Below are 23,200 nucleotides of genomic sequence, written 5' to 3'. Positions count from 1 at the left end.
AACATTGTATACACATGTCTCATCTTGGAGTAGACGCGTGTTTACAAGCCTTTTTTTAATTGATTTTCTTTCTGTAATCATGCAAATGAGAGCTGTTTTCTGGTGTGTTCTGGTGCAATTTTCCCAACTCTTCCTGCTTCATCTTCTTGTCCCTGTTGGCTTTTCTTTGATAAAAGCTCAGCTCTTTTTACTTTGATGAGTCTGCATCACTGCACAGAGGTTGGTAGCTGTCGGGGATCGATGATACAGGCTGAGGGGTGATTTAAGCTGTTAGAAAGAGCTGCGATGGCACTGCTGAGGGTTTGTGTGCGCGTGTGTGTGTGTGCGTGTGTGTGTGTGCGTGTGTGTGTGTGGTAAAATTAAAAATATGGGTTCATCATTAGTTATTCATTCACTTGGATTTTCAGCCATTTAGTCACCCTCATGACCTTTAACCTCAATTTTTTAATATTAGAGTTGGCCAATTTGATGCCCAGAAATGTAACTGCATATTAAACCAAACAATTTTCAGTGTGTATCAAGTGTTTAAATAGTAAATTGTAGTTTGTTTGGAGGAATTCCTGATGGTAACCATGATAGACACTGAACTGTGTCAAGATGGGATAACACTAGTTAGATAGTTCCCTTAAAAAGAAAGGAAAAGAAAAAGAAAATAAAGCAGCTGTAACTCTGACCTGTTCAGCTTATCTCCTGTAGTGTAGAGCTAAAAGTACACAATTGCCGTATCATAGGCTGATAGGGTTCCAAATGTTACAAAACAGATAACATGCTTTCTCAAAGGTGCAGATTAAAACCACAACGGAGCTCATGACAACGTACAGTCCATGTCTTCTCTGCAGTCTGCAGTGTTTTCTTATCAAAATAGGAGTGTTGTTAAGATGTGCCGTCAAAGCCTTTATTCACTAACTGCGTCCAGTGAATGTGTGAGTAAGTCTGTCCTCCTCGTGGATTTCTCCATCTCTCTGTTATCAGGGCAAAGTCAGGCATGGTAGCTCGCGGATGCCTTTGCAAACATCGCTTAAAATTAAGGTTACGTAAATTGACGTAAATTAAGGTTAAACAGGAGTAAATGGACTGATTCTTATCTAGCGCTTTTCTACTCTCCCGGAGTACTCAAAGTGCTGTATACAACACGCCACATTCACCCAGTCACACCCATTCTCACAAGCACTACCTCTATACTGAGTGCTTTCTAGTAGGGCTGCTCGATTATGGCAAAAATGATAATCACAATTATTTTCACTGAAATTGAGATCTCGATTATTTGACTATATTTATTTAACAATAACAATGTATTGAATAATGACTTTAAAGATTGTCAAAAAATAATATAAAATAGTGTGCAAATACTGATAACAGTGCAAATGTTTGCAATATAAAAAATAAATGAAAAATGTAAACATCTATGTTTAGTGAACTTTGCAGTGTTGCTCTGTGGTGCAGCTACGACACCGTAGCAAAGTTTACACACTGTGTCTACTTGATCCACGTCTGACTCCGCGAACCCATAATGTTTCCACACCACTGAAGTTTTTTTTACCTCTCTTTTCAACCAACGGCAGTCACTCTCCTCTCCAAATAACTTCTGCTTAGCTTTCCGAACTTCCCTCGGGTCCTCTTAATCAGCGGTCCCCAACCCCCGGGCCTCGGACCGGTACTGGTCCGTGAGTCATTTGGTACCGGGCCGCGAGAGTTGAGGCTCTCGTGAAATGTATAGTTTTCAGGGTTTTTATCGGTTTTCAGCGTTATTTTGTTATCGTTTTTATCGTTTACTCGGTTTTCCTTGGTATTTTCAGGTGTGTTATGAATAAATTTTCTTTTTTTCGGTACCGGTACTAGTTTTATTTTGTTGTATTTATCCGCGACACCTTAAAGGCCGGTCCATGAAAATATTGTCGGGCATAAACCGGTCCGTGGCGCTGCTCTTAATTGTTGTGACACGTGTTCGAAATGCAGAGAGGTGCGCTCGATTTGCCACACGGAGCAGCACGAGAGTAAAGCACGAGGGAGGGGCTAATAATCGGCTCAGTCATTTTTAATGATCGTTGAAAGCCCAGATCGTAATCGTGATTAAAATTGGATTAATTGAGCAGCCCTACTTTCTAACTACACTCACACACATTCATACTCCGATGGATGCATTGGAGAGCAACTTGGGGTTAGTATCTTGCCCAAGGATACTTGGCATGCAGACTGGAGGAGCCTGGGGTCGAACCTCCAACCTTCCGATCAATGGCGTGTCCAGCGGGGTGGCCTGGGGGGGCACAGGCCACCCCCCCAACCAGACTGGCCACCCCAGGTGCCACCCCAAAGGCAAAACAATAAAATTCAATCAAATATCAAATGTACGATTATGTTTTCACGGTGAAGCTCAGATATCCGAGTGTAAGTGAATGCAGCATCGGCTTCTGCGCTATGTGCATCACGTTAGCAAAGGTAGGAGAGCCAAGCAGAAAGACGGCACTGCAGGAAACAATTTTTCGGTGAAAGAAAATGAGGACAGAATAAATGTCCCGGTAAGTAATATTAAGTTTGTTGAGTTTAGTAAACTTCGGTGAAATTAGAATACCAAGGAAAAAAATAACACTTAAAGAATTATTGCAGCCCTCGAATATTTCTGACAGTATGCTACAGAGGGGAGCTAACATAAGAGTTATGAGTTATAAGATATAATCTAAGTCGTAACATTGCTGTATGGAGCTGCAGATTTGGTTGCAGGTTAACATAGCTGGACTGGCCATCGGGCATACCGGGCATGTGCCCGGTGACTTATTTTTTATTTTTTTTTGTAATGGCATGAACAATGAGAGGTGGTGGATTGGCCAGATGCAGGTCGATGTGTAAAAATGACTCAGTTGTTTGGTGGTGGCTATGGCGGGGCTTCCACAGAGGCCAGCAGGTGGATGAGGGAAGGGGAGGCAGGAGGAGAGCCCCGAGGCAGCCGCCAGTCCGAGTGTCAGGTGAACTGAACTTCAGGTAAGAAGTTATGAGCTGCAGTCTATCTGGGTCAGATATAAACTAAGTTTAGGTGGAGTTTATTTTCGTTGTGCTGACTTTTTACTGTCAGTTGCAATAACTCGTACTGCGTTCTAGCCAGCTTGATGGAGTTTTTAGGTGGGTGGGTGCTATGATGTTACTGATAGTGAACTTTATTTTATTCATAAGGTTAGTTAGTAGAGTTGCCAACGGCTCCTTAAAAAAATGGAATGGTCCCTCAATCAGAGAAAATATTACGCGTTTCGTATTGAGCTGAGAAGAGACGCAGTTTGTCCCGAACTTCAGCTAGAATGGAAAAAGACACAAAGCTGGATTTATTCTGTCTTTACGCTGCACAGCTGCCTCTTCTTCTCTCATTCTCCCCCCTCCCTCTCCTGTTGCTACTTCAATCATGAAACTGATCAATGATCAGCTGATCGTCTCTCTTGTTTATTTATCGCCCACTTTGTGCCAGAAAGAGGAAACCAGCAGATGTCGCGCTAAACAACAGCAGCACGTTTAAGCTTGATCAGCTGTTGTTAGAATTTATTTAATATTAATTTCTAGTATCAGCTGATGTTTGCTGGAGCCACAGCTGTAAAGCTGCTGGTCATGATGTCGGTTTGGATATGTGGTGAGAGGGAAACATGAAGATGAAACCAGGAGATGTCCTTACTGAATCATCAGAGCTGTGATGGAGAAACAGGTTTACCTTTTAGGTGACATGAATGAGTTGAAGGGAAGTTATGAACTGTTTCTGAGAGACAAATAACACCAGCATCCTTTTCTAAGCAGCTGACAGCTGGTAACTGTGCAGGGGCAGGTCTAGCAAAGTGTTGCCAGGGGGCAGGTAGGGCATTAACAGGGAAAGGTGGGGCACAAAGAAATACTTTTCTTTCTTATTCTCAATTTAAATATCTAGCTTTTATTAAATAATTATCTAAATCTTACAACCAAAGTTTTTATCTGACGTAAAATGTATAGAAATCATACATATACCAACAAGACTGTACATCACTGTCACAACAGCATTTGTTTTCAGTCAAAGGCTTTATGGCTTTAATACCTGGGGGGCCGGTCTCTAGTCAAAATGCCCGATTTTCTGTCCCAGTCCAGCCCTGCAGGTTAATACTGGCAGTGTCACCATGCCAGCTGACTGGATTTCATCATCAGCCAGTGTTGTTCTTTATCAATATTACCAAAGTTTACCATAAGGCAGCATAGAAAGTATTTACTTGCCTTTAGGTTTTATTCAAATGTTAGTCTTTTCAGTTGTTTCCCCACTTTTTTCCTGTTTCACAATCAAACACCAGTTTGTGAGAAGATTATCTTCTTTTTTTAACAGGCAGATAAAGTTTTGCATTGGCTAATTTGTCAATTGTTTGTTACAAATGTTCATATTTTAATATTAAAAAATGTTTTTGCCCAAAACATATGTGTACTATATGTCAGTAAAAATACTATGCAAATATTGCTGTCCTTGAATGCTGAGTAAACACTGACAAAACACTGATTGTATCTCTTGTCCTTTAGCAACGCAGTATCTAAAAACTTTGCACCGTAGTGGTTAAAATCTCATTCTAATAAGAGTTAAAAGCGCATTCGGTTATTAGGTTTACAGGGTTATTGAATTATGGTTAATAGAATTGTTTTTAACATTATCTGCCAATTACATCTGCCACCCTTCTCCAAATCTGTGCCCCTACCTGGCCCCCCCAACAAAAATTTTCTAGACACGCCACTGCTTCCGATCAGTGGGTGACCTGCTCTACCTCCTGAGCTACAGCCACCCCACAAAGTAGGAGTCAAGTGGTTTCCTTCAATTCACAAACTGTTATTTATGCTGCAGTCATCATCATTCAGTTCATCATTTGGATTCTTTTTGACACTGTGTCTTCTCTGGTCTGTACCACGCTGCACCATCTGGAGCTGGGCAACCAAAAACCAGCAAAGGGGATGGAGCCTTCCTCGTGACCACTCTGGGGAGCATGTAGTGAGAATAGTGTACTAGTGCACAGTATATACAGATCATCTTGCTCACGGCATAAAAACATTCTGAATATCCTGCAAAACAATAAATTTGGTTCCGAATTAAGAGGAAGATAAGATAAGGTAAGATAGAACTTTATTAATCCCTCGGGTGGGTTCCTCTGGGAAATTCGACTTCCAAAAAGCACAGCAACGACCGAAGTTACAGTTACAGAATTGTTATATATATATATATATATACACACACACACACACACACACACACACACACACACACACACACACACACACACACACATATATATATATATATATATATATATATATATATATATATATATATATATATATATACAGAGACAAATATAAATAAAATATACAAAGGGGATAAATAGAATAAATAGGAATAAAAAATAAAAATACAAGTGAATTGCACATTTCAAGTATTGAGTCTATTGCACTGTTGACTATTTACAAAAAGTATTGCACAAGGTATTGTACAGTGAGGTGAAGAGGCACTACAGCTTAGTTGTTCCCCCCTCCTTTGTCCTCCTGTTTCCCCTCCCTCTCCCCTCCAGAGAGGAGTTAAACAGTCTGATGGCGTGTGGGACAAAGGAGTTTTTAAGTCTGTTAGTTCTTGTCTTGGGGAGAAGCAACCTGTCACTGAACAGACTCTTCTGGTTGTTAATGGCCGTGTGCAGAGGATGCCCAGCATTGTTCATAATGTCCATCAGTTTCTTTAATGTCCTTTTCTCTGCCACTGTCACCAGAGTGTCCAGCTTCATGCCGACCACAGAGCTAGCCTTCCTGATCAGTTTATTAGCACAACCTTGAATTAGTGAGTATTTATTTTATTATTAAAAGAAAGCGCATGTGTTATGGTCTTTAAATTAACCCCCTCCCAAGTAAACAAAATATAACATTTACGTTTGGTAGTTTGTTTAAGCTAGACTGGTAACACTTACTTTTGCTTTAACAATGAACAATTTCTTGTTCTTCACCTCCCACAGCAGCGTTATTTACGCATCAAGATTAAATGATGATTAAAGTAGTCTTTGCTCAAGACAGGGAGGAAAACCAAGCAAACAAAAAAATCCCTCTTTTTCCTGAAGTACTAAAGACTCTCCACTACTAGCCGCTTTGACAGACTAGTAGTTTTGCTGAGTGGCAGTGAATGGTCACACGATTGAAAACTATGAATACCAATTAGACAGCATAAGTCAACTGTAATCACAAAAGTAGCCTATGCAGTGTTTTCCCTAAGTAATAACTAAAGTAACTTATCTTGGAACTCTGCTCTTTCTTGGGTCAGGCTTCTGATTTTCCACCATGTAACCAAATCAGTAATTCCAAATTATCCATCATTTGTTCTTCCTGTCATGTCGAGTACAACTAGCGAGTCCTCCAGTGATGCTTGGTTGAGTCATTTGTTTCTCCACCATCCATCTCCACCTCACGTATGGTAATACCTTGGTTATACTCAAAGCTGGGTTTTTTGCCTCAAGTGAACAAGTTTGTTGTTTCTGACTTTAGCAGAACAGTTTTCTTGTATATTTTGCAAAGATTTGTGCTTTTATAGAAGTTATTGAAATAGCTCTCTTGTTAAATTGTCTTTGGTGGCCGACATGTGGCTCTCACTGTCAGCATGTTTAGACAGTTTTGATTGTTGTGCATGATATCATTGATATCATTATATGATGCTTTTATAAAAATTCATACAGGTATTAATATATGATAGACAATATAATAAGACAGCTTTAATTTACTATACGTGCTAGACTATGGAAACTTTATTTCTCAGAGTCAATACTATATCCAGTAGGTATGTAGCATAAAATCAGCCAGTCATATACTAATATGACCACACTTTAACTTGTAGAAGTGTATTCAGTTATCAAATGGGAAATGGGAGGGGCAGTAGGCGCGACTTTGTTGGTGCCCTTTTTCTTCTTGTGTTCATCTTTCCATGTTAGTTGTGTTCCATCAGTATTCTGTACAATGTAAGGGTATAGCTTCATACATGCATGGCTTAAATCCACACGCTGACCTTCTCACCATTCTTTGTTCAGCTGCATTGCTAACAATGAGTAACCGCCACCCCCTTGCTTCATTTCCTCTCAACTTCCTGAAACGCAGGAAGCCGGGTTGCTTTTGTCTCCCCCAGGTTGGAGAAATGGGGGGAGAGAACTTAAATAGGGTGGACTCACGCCAGGGGTCAATGACCACACATTGAGGGGGACACACCCTGGCTCTGATTTTTTTTTCCTTCTTTTTTTAAAAAACAAAAACAACACCTCTTACTGCAGCACGCATAACTTCAGTAACTGAGGTGTTTTAGATGATCAAAGTGTGTGATATTATATTGCTTCCACTGTGATCCATCCTTAAAAAAATGGTGCCAAATGTTCATACACTAACTGGACCTATGAGATTTCCTCCTTCGTGACTCCTGGTAATGAGGCTTAGCAAGTGAATGAGGGCAAAGGAAACAGCTGCAAAATACAAACAAAAACAGAAACAACAGAAAATGTCATATACCCTGAATCACAACAGCTAATTAGAGAGGAAAGGCTTGAACTGACACATTATTAAAACAGAGACAACTTAAATAAGTGCTGGCAACACAAAGTGGGTGGATTCCAACTAAACTTTTTTTTTAAATTTGAGGCCATAATTTATTTATATAGCACTTATTAAACAACACATGCCTGACCAAAGTTCTATACAGCAGAAATATAAAAAGTGCAAGTACAAAGTACAAGTAATTGTTGCATGCCTAGCAGGTATGCAATTATCAATGAGTACAAATGATGCATCACAGGTTAATAAATCTGCGATCTACATAGGCACCTGCAGAGTAGCAAACAACTGTCGGCTGCACAGGCCTAAAGACAGGTTCGTGACCCCCTATCATCTGTCGTTCACCAAAGGAAATAATAGTGATGGGTTTCATTGGGTAAACCTTGTGCCTTACATCTAAAACCAACACCATGTAATAGTCACACCTTTTGTTTTAAAGGTGAATGGTCTCTGTTTCCAGTTTGTGTTGCACTCTTAGTTTGAATGTTCAACCACTGCTGACCAGCAAGCTCTATGCCTTCCTGTATGTTTTCCCTTCCAGGGCATGCTCACTGGAGTACTTGATAGTGCTGCTTTGAGTTTATCTGCAGTATGAGGCAGCTGAATATATTGCATGGCTATCCATCACAAAGTAGATGGCAAATAAAATGTTTCCAGGGGAGATATTTATAAATTGCATTATGTAATAATTTATAAAAGAAATGGTGTATGACCCTCGCCACAAATTAAATCTAAATCTACAGAGATTTAGAGCATTTGGGCATTTTGTCACAATCATACTGTGTCATTAAGCTGTGATTTCCATGCTTACTTTCTCCATCACTAACGTTCAGACACTGTGCATCATCATTAACCTACCTTAAGTTCTCCTCCAGTGCTGCTTCTTCCCACACACCCATCTTTTATTCAGCATCGCTTGTCACTACCTCCTACATCATGGTGGTGTGTGTGTGTGTGTGTGTATATACACATATATGTATGAATGTGTGTATATATAAGTGTGTGTGTGTGTGTCCTTTGAGGCTCTTTAAGTGGCTCTCCAACACAAAGTTCAAAAGAGTTTGTAGACAATAGCAGCGGCTTGCATGTGTAAGCTGCTGTGCAGAGAGCCTCTGTGATCTCAGCTGTACTTATCACTGCATGGTGTTTTTAATGGCACACTAAACCAAAGCTTTACACCAACAAGACTCAGCGAGATCTGGGGTCCGTTCTTCGTACCTGGCTAAGTAGGTTAGCTGGATTTGATTGTTGACGATTTCGCGTGATCTTGGATCGTTCGGTTCTCCGAAGCTCATCCGGGACTTGCTGTCATAGCAACAGATCCGTAAGCGTAAACCTGCTCGGGAGCAGGATTACTTTATGTAAACAGGATTAGATCGCGGCCACCCAGGTATGTCCGCTTCATTTATACAAAAGCAACAGCGATATTTTACCACTGTTTGTCCATAAATAAATATTATCAATGTAACTAAAGATAATGCAGTACTTGATTCTTTTATTGATTTCATACAGATACATACAGGTCATTTCCCAAAAAAAAGGGAAATGTACTATTAATCATTCTATTTCATGTATTTGATTATTTCAGATGTAATTCATATTTTAGAGTAGTAATAGTAAATTACTTCGTGTAATCAAGATGAGAGACCACGGCTATAAAAGCGAAGGTGGATTTGGGAAGTCTGCCGCAGCCGTGTCCTGTCCGTATACGCGAGCCACCCATTGCGGAAGGTGCAAGATTGATAAGGAGAGTCCTCAGAATTCAGCGTATATTGCGGGATAGACAGGATCCTTTAGCTCAGCGCGACAGTGTGCTCATAGAGAGATATCGATTTTCCCGTGAGGATATTATTTACTTAACCAACTTGTTGACGAGGGGGTGCAGGACCGCCACCTGTCTTTTTTTGCTCTGCCCTTTTCTTGGTTGCTGTTATAAACAAACAGATTATTTCAGGGTCTCTTTTCAAGAGACTAAAAGCAATATAAGTGATAAATATTACCATTCTGTAGAATATTCTTATATTCCACTTTTACTTGTTCCCATGTTCTAGTGGGTCCTGTTGTGGCTCTAATGTGAAAGAGGATATAATATAATATAATATAATATAATATAATATAATATAGTGTAATATAATAAATTTACCCTACCGCCTACTGGTGTTGGCCAGAGGGGCCGATGGCGCGATATGGCAGCCTCGCTTCTGTCAGTCTGCCCCAGGGCAGCTGTGGCTACAACTGTAGCTGCCTCCACCAGTGTGTGAATGTGAGAGTGAATGAATAGTGGTATTGTAAAGCGCTTTGGGTACCTTGAAAAGCGCTATATAAATCCAATCCATTATAAATTAAGTAATTATTAAATTACTTACGAGTTTGATTTGTCAGCAACTTTCTGCCAGCCCTCTCTCCTTGCTTTTGCAGCCTTTGCAGTGTTCCCTTGCGTTTTAATTAAACTCTGAAACTCCTGAAATCCTCAATCAAGAGTTCTTGCTCTGCTGCCGAAAAATACTGAGCGCGCTCCTTCGACATTTTCGCCGACCAATCAAAGGGTTGCCGATCAGTGTTTCTACTATCGATGCGTAGCCCCTGTTATGCCACCCAGTGATCTCACATTACTTCATCCAGCTATACTAATCGTCAACAACAGGTGTGTTCGGAGAACCGGAATAGCGAGCTCAAAGTTGGCGCGATGATTTGATCTTGGATGTAGTAAGCGAGGTACGAAGAACAGACCCCTGGTTGCAAGCAAAACTCTTCTCCCTCACCTTTCACTTTCTTTCCACTAATGCTTCCCCTGTCATCACCTTCACTCGTTATATTTTCTCTACTACTGTTTCTCTCTCTCTCTGTCAATCATGTTTCAAATCTGTCATCTTCATCCCTTCATTTTTCTGCTCTCTTGCCCTCGTTGCCCTTTCCTCTCTCATTATCAGCTTCTCACTCTTTGCCTGTCTCTTGACATCAGTTTCTCTTTCTCTGCGTTTGTCTGTCTGGGTGTTGGTTCTTTGTGACCCTTCCTGTTGCACTGACATCATCCAGGAGGCCAGGAAGCCGCTCGTTGGCTAACCACCCCACGCTGCTAGTTTGCATTGAATTTTAGTTTTGTTTCTTTTCTGGTTCAGAGTTTAATGCGTGGCAGTGTCGATGTAATGTTAGTGTGACATTATCATTAATTTTTCCTCAGGCTATTGTAACATTTGAGAGTAAATGTTTAACCTAGACCAGAGCACAATAAAGATTCTGAAGTCATGTCAACAAATGGTTTCATCTAAGCTAGTGCCGGATATTACAGGTCACCAGAAAATTCCACCATTAAATCAACCTTAGATCAAATAAAAGTCTGCTGTTCAAACAACAGTGGCTCTCTGTTGCACTAACCACAGAAACTATTATGTCTGCAGGCTCCGAATTCTACATTTCCTGTTTATAATTCAGCAGTAAAATGTCACGTTTCAGCATGTCTGGGACTATGGGATGTAATTGGGACAAGGAACTAGGACACTAAATTGATACTGATATATTCATTCAGTAGCTGTGCATAACAGCCATATGCTAGGCTCTGTAGCTGCTACTGGATTTAAACAGACACATCTGGCAAGGGAAGGCAGTATATTTACAGCAACACATAAAAGCAAATCAAGTACAAATACATAAAAAATTAGAAATGAAATCAGGTTGTATTCTAAATGCCAACTTTACTCATCTGTTTATCGGTGCCTTTTGGGTTTTGTTTCGTTTTTTTTTTACATTTCCCAGTAGCCTGAGATTATTTTCCATCATGTCCTCTATTAAAACACATTATTTGTAATGGGTTGCCAGAAATAAATACCTGGGCTACTTTCCATTAAAACAAATGTAACAAGTAAGCATATTTCAGAGTTAGGACTGTTTCTTTTGATCCTTGTATAAAAAAGCCTCATTGAAACATTCAGACACCCTCTGATGGATAAGTGTACAAAGCACTTAGTGTCATACCCAAAGGATGAATGTTGTACAAAGCAGGTTTCAGCAGCTGATTTTTATCAGCTGTACAGTGCTGAATGATATTGTGCTCGTCATTTATTGCAGTTTTTCTTGCCAGCTCCTCTCAGATCTTTGGGTTCTAGGTGGTGTGTGTGTGTGTGTGTGTGTGTGTGTGTGTGTGTGTGTGTGTGCGCGCACAGAAGATGATTCAGTACAAATCTATAGCCTTCTGCTGTGTTTGCTTAGTGCATTGATTTACAAACCACCGTTTACACAGCGCTGGTGCAGCAAACTGTCAGCTGACAGATATGTTTTTCATTTAGCTCAGACCATTAGACGAGAGGTGGTTAACTCGTGAAGCCAGTCCCACATTTATAACCTCAAAATTAAAGGTTGTATCCGGCAGCGTGTTTAAGTTGTACCCGTCATCCTGATGATTATATGATATTGAATATAGTTTTATCAAAAGAACATCACAAGTTCTCTAACAGCTTAAACAATTTGTTTTTCCTGACAGCATTTATTTTTCAGCTGCATTTGGGATTAAATCATTTGAATCAGTTTAAATGCTGCTTTTCTTTGAGGCTTATGTTTTCCTTCCTCTGTATTTAGATCTTCCCATGGAGTACAATCCCTCAGATCATCCCCGCGCCAGCACCATTTTCCTCAGCAAGTCACAAACTGATGGTGAGTTGTGCTCTCTTCTTTTGTCACATTTTAATAATCTCAGATCTCTCTGAAATTTCTTCACTGACTTTTAAATGAGGGAAAAGAGTATTTGGAGTGTCATGATTGTTATTAATCTACAATGAAGAAGAGCTAAATTTAATAAATGTGTTTTCGTAATCAGTGACGCACCATTAGGTGTACACCTGATCTACTTGGATGAAGCCAGGATAGCATAATGCAGGGTTACATTTGTGGGTAAAGGATAATGTCTTCCGGTTTGTTTGAAAATGAGGAAGCAGCTTGTGGACATGCTTGGAGTTTCTGTGCAAAGTCAGTGAGCTGTGCAGTGGTAGGTGCAAAGCCACTGCAGGTGGATCATGGACAACCAAGCAAAGAGGTGACTGTAGCATATGCCCACTTTTTGAGATAGCAAGCTGTTTTTATTGAAGGTGGAACTTCAGATATCAGCACAAGTACCACTGACCAGCAAGCTTTTATCCAACATAAAAGCTCTAGATGGAGCCCTGTCCCGTCTGCTTTCATGTCAGATTTTTGAAGACGCACTGGGGTGTTTTGATCTTCCTTAGCAGGCACAAAGATTGATCTTGTAGCAGTCGGGTGCCTCTAGAATGACAGGAATGTCTTATTATCAACTGAAATGTGAAGCTTTTTAGATTATTTCCCAGTTTAGACATAATCTCTTTGCTTTGATGATAAGCTTTTGATTCAGCTGAGCAGTCTGTCACCTGAAGGCTGTTATATAGATCCGGTGTTAGGTGCTGATAGTGTTGTATTAGCATCGTCAGGCTCTTATGTGAAAGTCTGCTGGCCTTTGTTCTCATACTGTTATTAAATATCAATACACAGCATTGTGGTCCTAACATATGTGAGAGCTGCTGTGTTCATCACTCCCAGCAGCTATAAATGAATTACTGACGCACTTAATAATAATGCCTGTTGTGAGTATCTGTGTCATAAACATGGAGACAACTTGGACATTTGTTTTTCAGTTGCTGTGCCCAACAAAAGAGGTAAGCATGTATACGTCTGTGCTTGGTAGGCAGGTAACACTATGCTTACTGTGTGTTCGGGCTGGACCCTTTAAGGGAACAGTCCCTCTGTGTGGTCTCAAACTGCATCGTATCCTCGTACTCTGTTAGCAGGTGACTTGTCTCTGCTGCTTAGCTGCTGATATCGTCTGTGTGCGTGCGTGCATTTCTTCCATTGCACATGTCCGTCCATGAGATGTAGGAACAGGACTGCACAGCCTTGGCCAAAGAAATTGCAATTTAGTTACTAAAATGGCACACCTCTAATTACTGGATATTTCAATTTTCATATGTAAATGGTTGATAAAGTTAGAAATCAGCCTCGAGTATAAAGCTGTGATTTGTGTCACATGTTTCATGACTATTCAGAAATCACTGTGGTTAAGTTTGTGGTTTTTTTGTTACTGTTTTTTTTGACTAAGCTGTGCAGCTGTTTGATGGTGTCAAAGACTGCTGTTCTTTGCTAAATACACACACACACACACACACACACACACACACACACACACACACACACACACACACACACACACACACACACACATACATTTGCTCAGTGGAAAAAGCTCAGCGTGCTTTGCAGTGTGAGTGTGTGCACCTTTGTGCCAGAGAGGTAAGACACAGACAGTATGGGATGAGACGTACAAGGTGTCTCTGTGTGCTCTGCGCTCTCCATCTGCTCCAGTTTGCTTTGCTAGCAGCCCTTTTCCCTTTGCGTGCTCTGTTACAACAGTGAGCACATATACTGATGCACACAGACACGCACGCAGCGCTGCTGCACTGTTGCGTGTGCCGTAACTGCGATAAAGCTCTGCTTTATAGAACCAACAAATCATCACATCCGTTAAACAGAAGTAAGGTAGCAAAATACCAGATTTGTATGAACAGAAAGAAAAAGAAAAGAGATGAGCTCAGATGATTGGCTGCACTTGAATAAACCAGTCACTATGCCTGATTTAATTTGGACTCATGTACGTCCAATCACAGGAAGTTAATTCTGTTCATGTGGACGTAGTGTGGGAGAAACGTTTCATCACTCATCCAAGTGAATTCTTCAGTGTCTGAAGATTTCCTTACCTGGATGACTGAGCATGAATTAAGACATGTATGTCTAAATGATGAACGGATTAATTGATAAGGTCACACTCATTCCCACATATTAACACACATTTGCCAGTGCAATCGCAGGGGAGAAAATACTCACAGGCTTTGAAATTTCTCAGTTTTTTAATGTAAAAACTGTTTTTTGCTGAAGCTGCTTTGCTTTGTTGTATGTGGTTTATAATAATTATACACAGGGGGAAAGTCTATATTAATAGGGCAGCTCTGAAGCCTGGTTATATGCTGCTCCCTGTCTGTGAGGGTTGTGTACTACACTCACACAAAGATTCTTGAAGCGCTCTCTCGTCTTTTTTTTCAGTTCGAGAAAAACGGAAGAGCCTTTACATCAACCACGTAAGTAACTGAATCATTAGCCACTGTGTGTAATACGTTTGCTGTTATGATTGCTGTGCAGTTAGTAATTTTAATGTCTTGTATTTTTTGCAAGTTAACACACATTTCGGAGAACAAGGTAAAGTCCTCCGAATGACCCTCAAAGTAACCCAAACCCGTTTCCATTGTTCCTCCCGTTTTTTTGTTTTTTTTATCCCACACTCCAGACTCCAATTATAGTCTTAGTGTTTAAAAAGCTTTAGATGTAGTACAAATGTAGAAGAAGCGTGGTGTTATGGTGCAGGTCATCTTTGTCCACACTCCCTGAGACCTGAAAGACAGGACTAGCTAAATGTGCAAATGTGCTTTTTTGTTTGAACAAAATTTGCATTAATCAGTTCCTGCAGGGCCAAATGAGAAAACATCGTCTTGTTTAAGTCATAAACCTGTTTAGTGTGCACCAGTTAAAAATAATTTTGAATGAAATGAATGGACGATGAATAGAAAGGTCATTACTCAAGGTGATGAACTTGCTATTCATCAAGTTTTTGATGTTTCTCTAAAGATGCACTCCACCATAAATACCATTCCTGCATGCAACAAAGTGAGACGCTGACAGACCCACAGATTAGCTTGTGGGCTCACAGGTGCCCTACTTTCCATCCTCATACCAGGCCTTTGGCGCGTCCAAGTATGACAGAAATAGAGATTGACGTGTGTGTCTCTGTTTTTTGGTACGGACGTGTTTGAACTCCAGCATTATCCAGGCCCAGTGAGACGGAAATACAGCTCCTGTTCCACCATATTCCTCGATGACAGCACTGTCAGTCAACCCAACCTGAAATACACCATCAAATGGTAACCCCCATCTGAGCGATTCACAGCTTTATCTAATATTGAAAGATTTTTCCCTTATTGTCCTCTTACACTCATTTTTATTTACCTTTTTGTGCTTGCAGCGTAGCCCTTGCAATATATTATCATATAAAGAACAGGTAAGATTAACCTTTTATTTCTTTTGCATCAAAATTCCACAAAATACAAAAGCCCTGCAACATCCTGCTTCATTCTGACCCAGAAAGATTAGATTAAATTCTTTACTCTTTAGATACTTTGATATCCAGCTAAGCTTGACATCCTTTTGCAAAGGGATGTGTTCTTACTAAAGGCTGTGGAGACACTAAATAACGCTTGCATGGAGACATTTTTAAATAAACCACAAAGCAGAGAAGAACAGGCTGTTTTATGTAGCAGCTTAAGTGACTCACATTTCTGCTCGCAAAGATGCAGCCTGGAACACATTTTTGTGTTGTTAATAGAATTTGTTGGATTGACATGACTTGACAGATCTCATATTTTTAAAAAAACACGGAAGCTTTAGGATAAAACGTGTTTCTATAAACTGAAAGTGGTAAGAATCCCATATAGGGCAGCTGGTTGAAGTGCAGATTCATTCATATAAATGACTTATCAATGAAATGATGCATCTATTTTTGATTTCTTTTCCTCTTTTTAATTCCAGAGACATCGACGGAAGAATGTTGTTAGATATTTTCGATGAGAAGCTTCACCCACTCTCAGTAAGGCCGCAGCCGAAGATGAATTTCCATTACACACAAACTATAGAGCTGTCAGGATTCATCAGGAAGACTAATTGCATGAGCTGATAAACGGCGCATAAGCACACATGGATCACACAGTGGCGAGATGTGTAATCTCAGGAGCCATCTGGATCATTCAGACGTGTTTTAAAATGAATATTTGCTCAACAATTTCAGTCTCAGATTTTACATAACCCCTTTGTTTTACGCCCCATGTCCAACACCACTAAACCTCTGCATTCAGAAATAAGCTGATGTATCGAGCAGCAGTTTGTGATTCCACTTTGGGAAACGATCTGATTTCATTTCATTCTTATCTTTTCTGGTGTTTGTCGCAGAAGTCCGAGGTTCCTGCTGATTATGACAAACACGACCCTGAGCAGAAGCAGATCTACCGCTTCGTCAGGACGCTGTTCAGTGCCGCGCAGCTCACTGCCGAGTGTGCCATCGTCACTTTGGTGAGTAAACAGTTCAGCCGTGAAACGCAGTCCCTGCACACTTTTAGCCCTTTTCTATTCGCACTTACTCAGATCGGCTGGACGCACGACTCGCTTCGACTCGTTTTCCATTACAAGCACCTAATGTGGGTTGGGTCATTACAGCAACGCGACAGAACATCCCGTGACATCATTTGGATGTGACACAAACGCCACAATAAAGGAGGACGTCGGGGCGATGTTACACCTGCTGCTCGGTCAGACTCGGGGACCGTGGTGTTGTTTTTGTGCAGTCATTTCCCTTGTTGCCAGGTTTCAAGAATGGCGGTTTTGATTTTGTAAAGGAGACTGAGTAGCCAGTTGGTGGCATGCATGTCACATTTTTGGATCGCTTGGAACTGTGGCCGAGTAGGTAATAAAAGAGCACCTGGTATCAGGTACTACGGGAAAACGCTAAAAGTTGCATTGAGCTGTGCCGAGCCAACCTGAGCAGGTACTAATGGAAAAGGGCTTTTTGACTCCATTTACATGTTTGCTTGGAGGGACGATCACATTAAGAGCTTTTCCAATCCAGCTGGCCCTGAGTGGAAGTGGATTATAAAAGCCTTCCCACCACTGAGTACAGCCACACTCTGTGAATGTGATTATTTCTGCATTGATGCAGTTATAAACAAAATGAAATGCAAACTTTTTGTTTTCTTTAAAGAAAAAAACAACAGCAAGGAAGGAAAAAAATATACTTTCAAGTGATTAGAAGTTCCTGTTTGTATTGGAGGAAGACAAGGGTGTCCAGAGCTCGCGGTTACAACCTAATTAAGAGACCCTTCAGCAACTCGAAGCATGACTCCACACAGAGTTAACATCATCAAGGAGCGCGAGAGCGTGGGAGACAGATAGGAATTAGGAGAATTAGGACTGTGAGTCCTAGTAATTCAGTGCTGACACTAGGAGGGAGTATTGCTTCTGCTTGTCTTGTTTTCTGCTGTCCTTAGATTGTTGGCTCTCTTTATTTTTTACTCTTCTTCTTTGTGTGATATGAAACAGCCTGTTTGTCCTTCTGGAGAATGTTGCACAAACGAAGCCACGAGACAGAGCTGAAAGTTCAGTAACAGATTTGTGGCGGTTTAATCCGTTTAGTCTCCACTCAGAATTACTTCAGTATGAGGTCTGCCTGCGCCTGTAGCAAGTGTATAATTAGAATATAATTGGTGCTTTGGCATACAGTGGGCTCTCTCCCCGTGACTTATGACATCCTGTGTGCTCACCTGTGCTTTTCGTTTCTTCTCTGTCCTCACATATCATATCACATCATCTCTTTTTCTCTCTCTGTACTAAAGCCTTAAGCAGTTCAATAGTTTATCCTTATGTTTGATTTGATGGCACAGTTAGTGCCATCTCCCTTCTCCGCTCATCTGCCCAGAAACATTTCTTTCTACACTTTGTCACTCTGGCTAACACGTGGGTCTCTAGAGGCCAGCAAAGTGCATTGTTAATGTGGCTAGCCCAGGGGCCTGGTATTAGGTTTCTCTGCTTCCTGACAGATGGACAAATGTGTTAACTGTGTGGGTGTTTCTGCTTTTCCAGAGAGTAACTGGAAAGCAGTCACTGTGACGTGCTGCGTCTACGTCTTTGTCCATGTTCAGGTGGACGAGAGCGATAGTTGCATACAGAGCCTGGCACACGGCGTGCCTCCTGCAGCTCTCCAGTGTAAACTCTGCCATGCTGTCAGTAATTGAATGGGGCTGTTGGCTGGTGGTTATTGGTGTAGCTTAGCTGACACAGCTAAATTTAGACAGGGGAGTTGAGATGAAAGCTGGGCGTCTTGCTTTCCCCAAGTTATTACATCACAGGTGAGGAGAGAGAGGATGGAAAAGAAAGAGACCCAGAGAGTGAGCATGTCATCCTCTGGGAAGACGAATCAGATTTCCTGTTGAGGGACAGAAAAACCAGACAAACTTATTGTAGTAGATGAAGTTACTGTGTTTTATTATCAGACAAGCCTCCTGAAATTGAAGCAGCTATGCCAGGATGTAGTCTTCTTTCATTTCTCGATGTTTGTCACCTGCTGCCAGTTTTGGGCCACAGCAGAAACAGGCTGGTATTGTCTTCAGGAAGGACGCCCCACTGAGCACGACTTGTCTAATTAACCACCTGAGCTGTGACAAACTGGGCTGCAAAGTGGCATAAAAGAACTTATTAATTTCCATTTCACAACCTGCCATCCTTGTTAGTCTGAAAACTGAAATATTTATTACGATGTACCTCAGGGTATACATCCTGAAAATGGTATGGCTATTAAAATGCAAAGAAAGTAAGTAAGAAGAGACAAATCTAAGCTTGTGTACTTTTAAATCTTTCACTTTACATCATTTTTAAAAGGGAGCTGAATGTGGGCTTTGTGCACTAACTGTTTGAGCTTTCACAGTTCAGTCCATGAATCTAACAGAAGACCTTCTCTCTTGTACTGTAACAAAATGATGATGAGTGGATCAGAAGATTTAACATCTGCACAAATGCTTTGGCTTGTGAGGATCAGGTGTCTGTGTGTTCTGTGCGCTTTCTGCCGTGTAGACTGTGGGAATTATTTCGAAGGAGAGAGAAGGAGACGGTGCAGGGGTTCGATTGGCATGAATATTTCACGAGGGAGCTCCGGGGAAGCTGGATTTCATCAGCCTCTGACATCATGGAGGTGGAGTAGGCAGGAGACTGCAAAACTGTAAAGCAGCAAACTAACCCTTCAGATAAACAGAGGCAGGGAGAACAGAGGGTAATTAAACACAGGAAACCCCGAGGACACAAAGGCTCGATATGATTATTAACGTGGTGTTTACTTGCTTATGTTTTGTACCTTATGTTAGCGTTACACCATGGGTGAAGGAAAACACAGAGCGATAGCAGTTTAGCAATCTGACTCTTTTGACCCTGCGTGTAGGATGTTTTAGTCGTGTGAAACTGACTTGATGCTGTTAATGCTAGTCGATGCCAGCTGTTAAACAAAAGGCAAAATTGAGAGTTTTTCAGTTTTGTTTTTGTGCTAAAATAACTGTTTTATTTCAAGATGCTTACTTGTGACAAATCCCTTTGTCTAAGGTGTATTTGGAGAGGCTCCTGACCTACGCAGAGATCGACATTTGCCCGGCCAATTGGAAGCGGATCGTGTTGGGAGCCATCCTCCTGGCTTCCAAAGTCTGGGACGACCAGGCGGTTTGGAACGTCGACTACTGCCAAATTCTCAAGGATATCACTGTGGAGGACATGTGAGTCAGTTTATTGACATCAGCAGCGTAGAGCTATATCCCTATAGACTCAGGTCAGTTGCAGAAGACGTCTGCTGTTATTTCTGCACTAAAACAGCTGAGTTGGCGATAGAAGCTAAAGCCTGGCATTTTATTTTCATTACATGGTTGTTTAAGAACATAGAAACAGTTTATTGTTTAACCATTTGCATGGAATAAATCAGCTAAAACACTTGATTTGTTACTAAGAGAAATAAAACATTATTAACTGATGGCAGCAGCTGAAATCAAAGCTATTTAGTCCTTTTTGTTTTCCCCGGACGCTGTTCTTCTCTGTGATCTTATGACTGGGAAATGTCTGGACTATTTCCATGACAACAGCTTCTCTCAAAGAGAAACCAGTGTCCTTGTGTGGGAGGTGCAGAATCACATGACTGACTATACCATATGATGATTTCAATAACATTAGCATTTCAGAACATACTGTAGCATATTCCTCCGAATGTTCAGTGTGAAACATTTCCAGCAGGAGTCTGTACGTCAGGCGCATGTTTAGGTTTAGGTCACATCTTTGGAGCACAATGGCCCTGAAACGAGGACTACCAGTTATTTTTATCACCGATAATGCTGCAGATTGTTTTACTGATTAATCAATGCAGCAATCAGCAGAAAAAATCATCCAGAATTTGTCAAGAATTTACTAAAGTAGCAGCTAAAAATTTATTATCGCAGCACTCCCCCCCCCCCATCTTTCTTCCTCAGAGCCACAATTCTCAAAGGTTGGTGCCATCAGCTGTTTGCTGGCTCCTAAAATGCCACACAGCCATGACCCTGGCAGAGTGTCAGCCATGTAAATAAATGCTTCCTCTTTGACTCATGGTTGCTGAGTGGGGTGATGGCAGATACAGCAGCACTTGTCTTTCTGTCCTGAGAATAGTCGGGCTTTGTGTGGTCAGCCTGTTTTCAAGAGCTGCTAAGAGTCTTTGACGGGAGAGTCTCTGACCATTTCGTCTAATGCCTTTGATCTGAGCAGGGATAGCTCAGTAGGTAGAGTGGTCGCCCCATGATTGGAAGGTCAGGGGTTGGAATCCACTTAACGGCTACCCTGAGGTACCCCTGAGCAAGATACCGTCCCCACACACTGCTCCCCAGGCGCTAGATTGGTGGCTGCCCACTGCTTCACTGAGTGAATGGGTTAAATGCAGAGAAGAATTTCTTGTGACGATGAAGTATACATTATTATTATTATTATTTTATTTTGTTCTTGAGCTTAGAGTGTCTGAGGGACTTCAGATTACATTAGTTCCTCTTGTCTCTTTCCCCATAAAATGGTAATACAGGGAGTGCAGAATTATTAGGCAAATGAGTATTTTGTCCACATCATCCTCTTCATGCATGTTGTCTTACTCCAAGCTGTATAGGCTCGAAAGCCTACTACCAATTAAGCATATTAGGTGACGTGCATCTCTGTAATGAGAAGGGGTGTGGTCTAATGACATCAACACCCTATATCAGGTGTGCATAATTATTAGGCAACGTCCTTTCCTTTGGCAAAATGGGTCAAAAGAAGGACTTGACATGCTCAGAAAAGTCAAAAATAGTGAGATATCTTGCAGAGGGATGCAGCAGTCTCAAAATTGTAAAGCTTCTGAAGCGTGATCATCGAACAATCAAGCGTTTCATTCAAAATAGTCAACAGGGTCGCAAGAAGCGTGCGGAAAAACCAAGGCCCAAAATAACTGCCCATGAACTGAGAAAAGTCAAGCGTGCAGCTGCCAAGATGCCACTTGCCACCAGTTTGGCCATATTTCAGAGCTGCAACATCACTGGAGTGCCCAAAAGCACAAGGTGTGCAATACTCAGAGACATGGCCAAAGTAAGAAAGGCTGAAAGACGACCACCACTGAACAAGACACACAAGCTGAAACGTCAAGACTGGGCCAAGAAATATCTCAAGACTGGTTTTTCTAAGGTTTTATGGACTGATGAAATGAGAGTGAGTCTTGATGGGCCAGATGGATGGGCCCGTGGCTGGATTGGTAAAGGGCAGAGAGCTCCAGTCCGACTCAGACGCCAGCAAGGTGGAGGTGGAGTACTGGTTTGGGCTGGTATCATCAAAGATGAGCTTGTGGGGCCTTTTCGGGTTGAGGATGGAGTCAAGCTCAACTCCCAGTCCTACTGCCAGTTTCTGGAAGCCACCTTCTTCAAGCAGTGGTACAGGAAGAAGTCTGCATCCTTCAAGAAAAACATGATTTTCATGCAGGACAATGCTCCATCACACGCGTCCAAGTACTCCACAGCGTGGCTGGCAAGAAAGGGTATAAAAGAAGAAAAACTAATGACATGGCCACCTTGTTCACCTGATCTGAACCCCATTGAGAACCTGTGGTCCATCATCAAATGTGAGATTTACAAGGAGGGAAAACAGTACACCTCTCTGAACAGTGTCTGGGAGGCTGTGGTTGCTGCTGCACGCAATGTTGATGGTGACCAGATCAAAACACTGACAGAATCCATGGATGGCAGGCTTTTGAGTGTCCTTGCAAAGAAAGGTGGCTATATTGGTCACTGATTTGTTTTTGTTTTGTTTTTGAATGTCAGAAATGTATATTTGTGAATGTGGAGATGTTATATTGGTTTCACTGGTAAAAATAAATAATTGAAATGGGTATATATTGTTTTTTGTTAAGTTGCCTAATAATTATGCACAGTAATAGTCACCTGCACACACAGATATCCCCCTAAAATAGCTAAAACTAAAAACAAACTAAAAACTACTTCCAAAAACATTCAGCTTTGATATTAATGAGTTTTTTGGGTTCATTGAGAACATGGTTGTTGTTCAATAATAACATTATTCCTCAAAAATACAACTTGCCTAATAATTCTGCACTCCCTGTAATGGTATCACGTCATTAAGCCTTAAAAACATTATGGTTTGTTAGTTTCTAACTAGTTGACAGTGAGAGATTCACAGTTTTCTGGGTTTGCAGGGCAAAAATGTCAGCTTCATTTTAATGCTTAATCTTAGATTGTGGTGCATTTGGAGCAAAACGGGGAAGATGCCTCTGAAGCATGAGGTCAGAAAACTCAGTCTTATTTACCACGTCAACCTCAAATCCACTTGTGTGGATTATTCTGAGGAGGGACTCGGTGCTGTAGACGCCACCTCTCACCCCTCCTGCTTTCACACTTTTCTGCATCAGTGGATGTCTATTCTTGTCCTTGAGCTCAGATTCACAGGGCAATGAGCGTAATCCACCTGTTCA

General features: G+C 41.3%; 1 protein-coding gene across 2 annotated transcripts in view; it reads left to right on the top strand.

Annotated features, from left to right (window-relative positions):
- The window catches only part of ccny (cyclin Y), a 46,018-nt gene that overhangs the window by 17,816 nt on the left and 5,002 nt on the right, over nt 1–23,200 (top strand). Inside the window, exons 2-9 of one of the 2 annotated variants that reach the window (XM_080865761.1) lie at nt 12,118–12,192; nt 14,644–14,678; nt 14,773–14,796; nt 15,415–15,515; nt 15,617–15,652; nt 16,180–16,237; nt 16,597–16,716; nt 19,786–19,952. In XM_080865761.1, coding sequence (XP_080721887.1) covers nt 12,118–12,192; nt 14,644–14,678; nt 14,773–14,796; nt 15,415–15,515; nt 15,617–15,652; nt 16,180–16,237; nt 16,597–16,716; nt 19,786–19,952 — 616 coding nt within the window. The remainder of the gene's footprint in view (nt 1–12,117; nt 12,193–14,643; nt 14,679–14,772; nt 14,797–15,414; nt 15,516–15,616; nt 15,653–16,179; nt 16,238–16,596; nt 16,717–19,785; nt 19,953–23,200) is intronic. The other variant, XM_080865762.1, reaches the window with a different exon arrangement.

Source organism: Rhamphochromis sp. 'chilingali' (genome assembly GCF_963969265.1).
Source record: "Rhamphochromis sp. 'chilingali' genome assembly, chromosome: 18".
Classification (NCBI taxonomy): domain Eukaryota; kingdom Metazoa; phylum Chordata; class Actinopteri; order Cichliformes; family Cichlidae; genus Rhamphochromis; species Rhamphochromis sp. 'chilingali'.
Note: the sequence above shows the minus strand (reverse complement) of the source record. Positions and strands in the feature narration are given on the sequence as shown.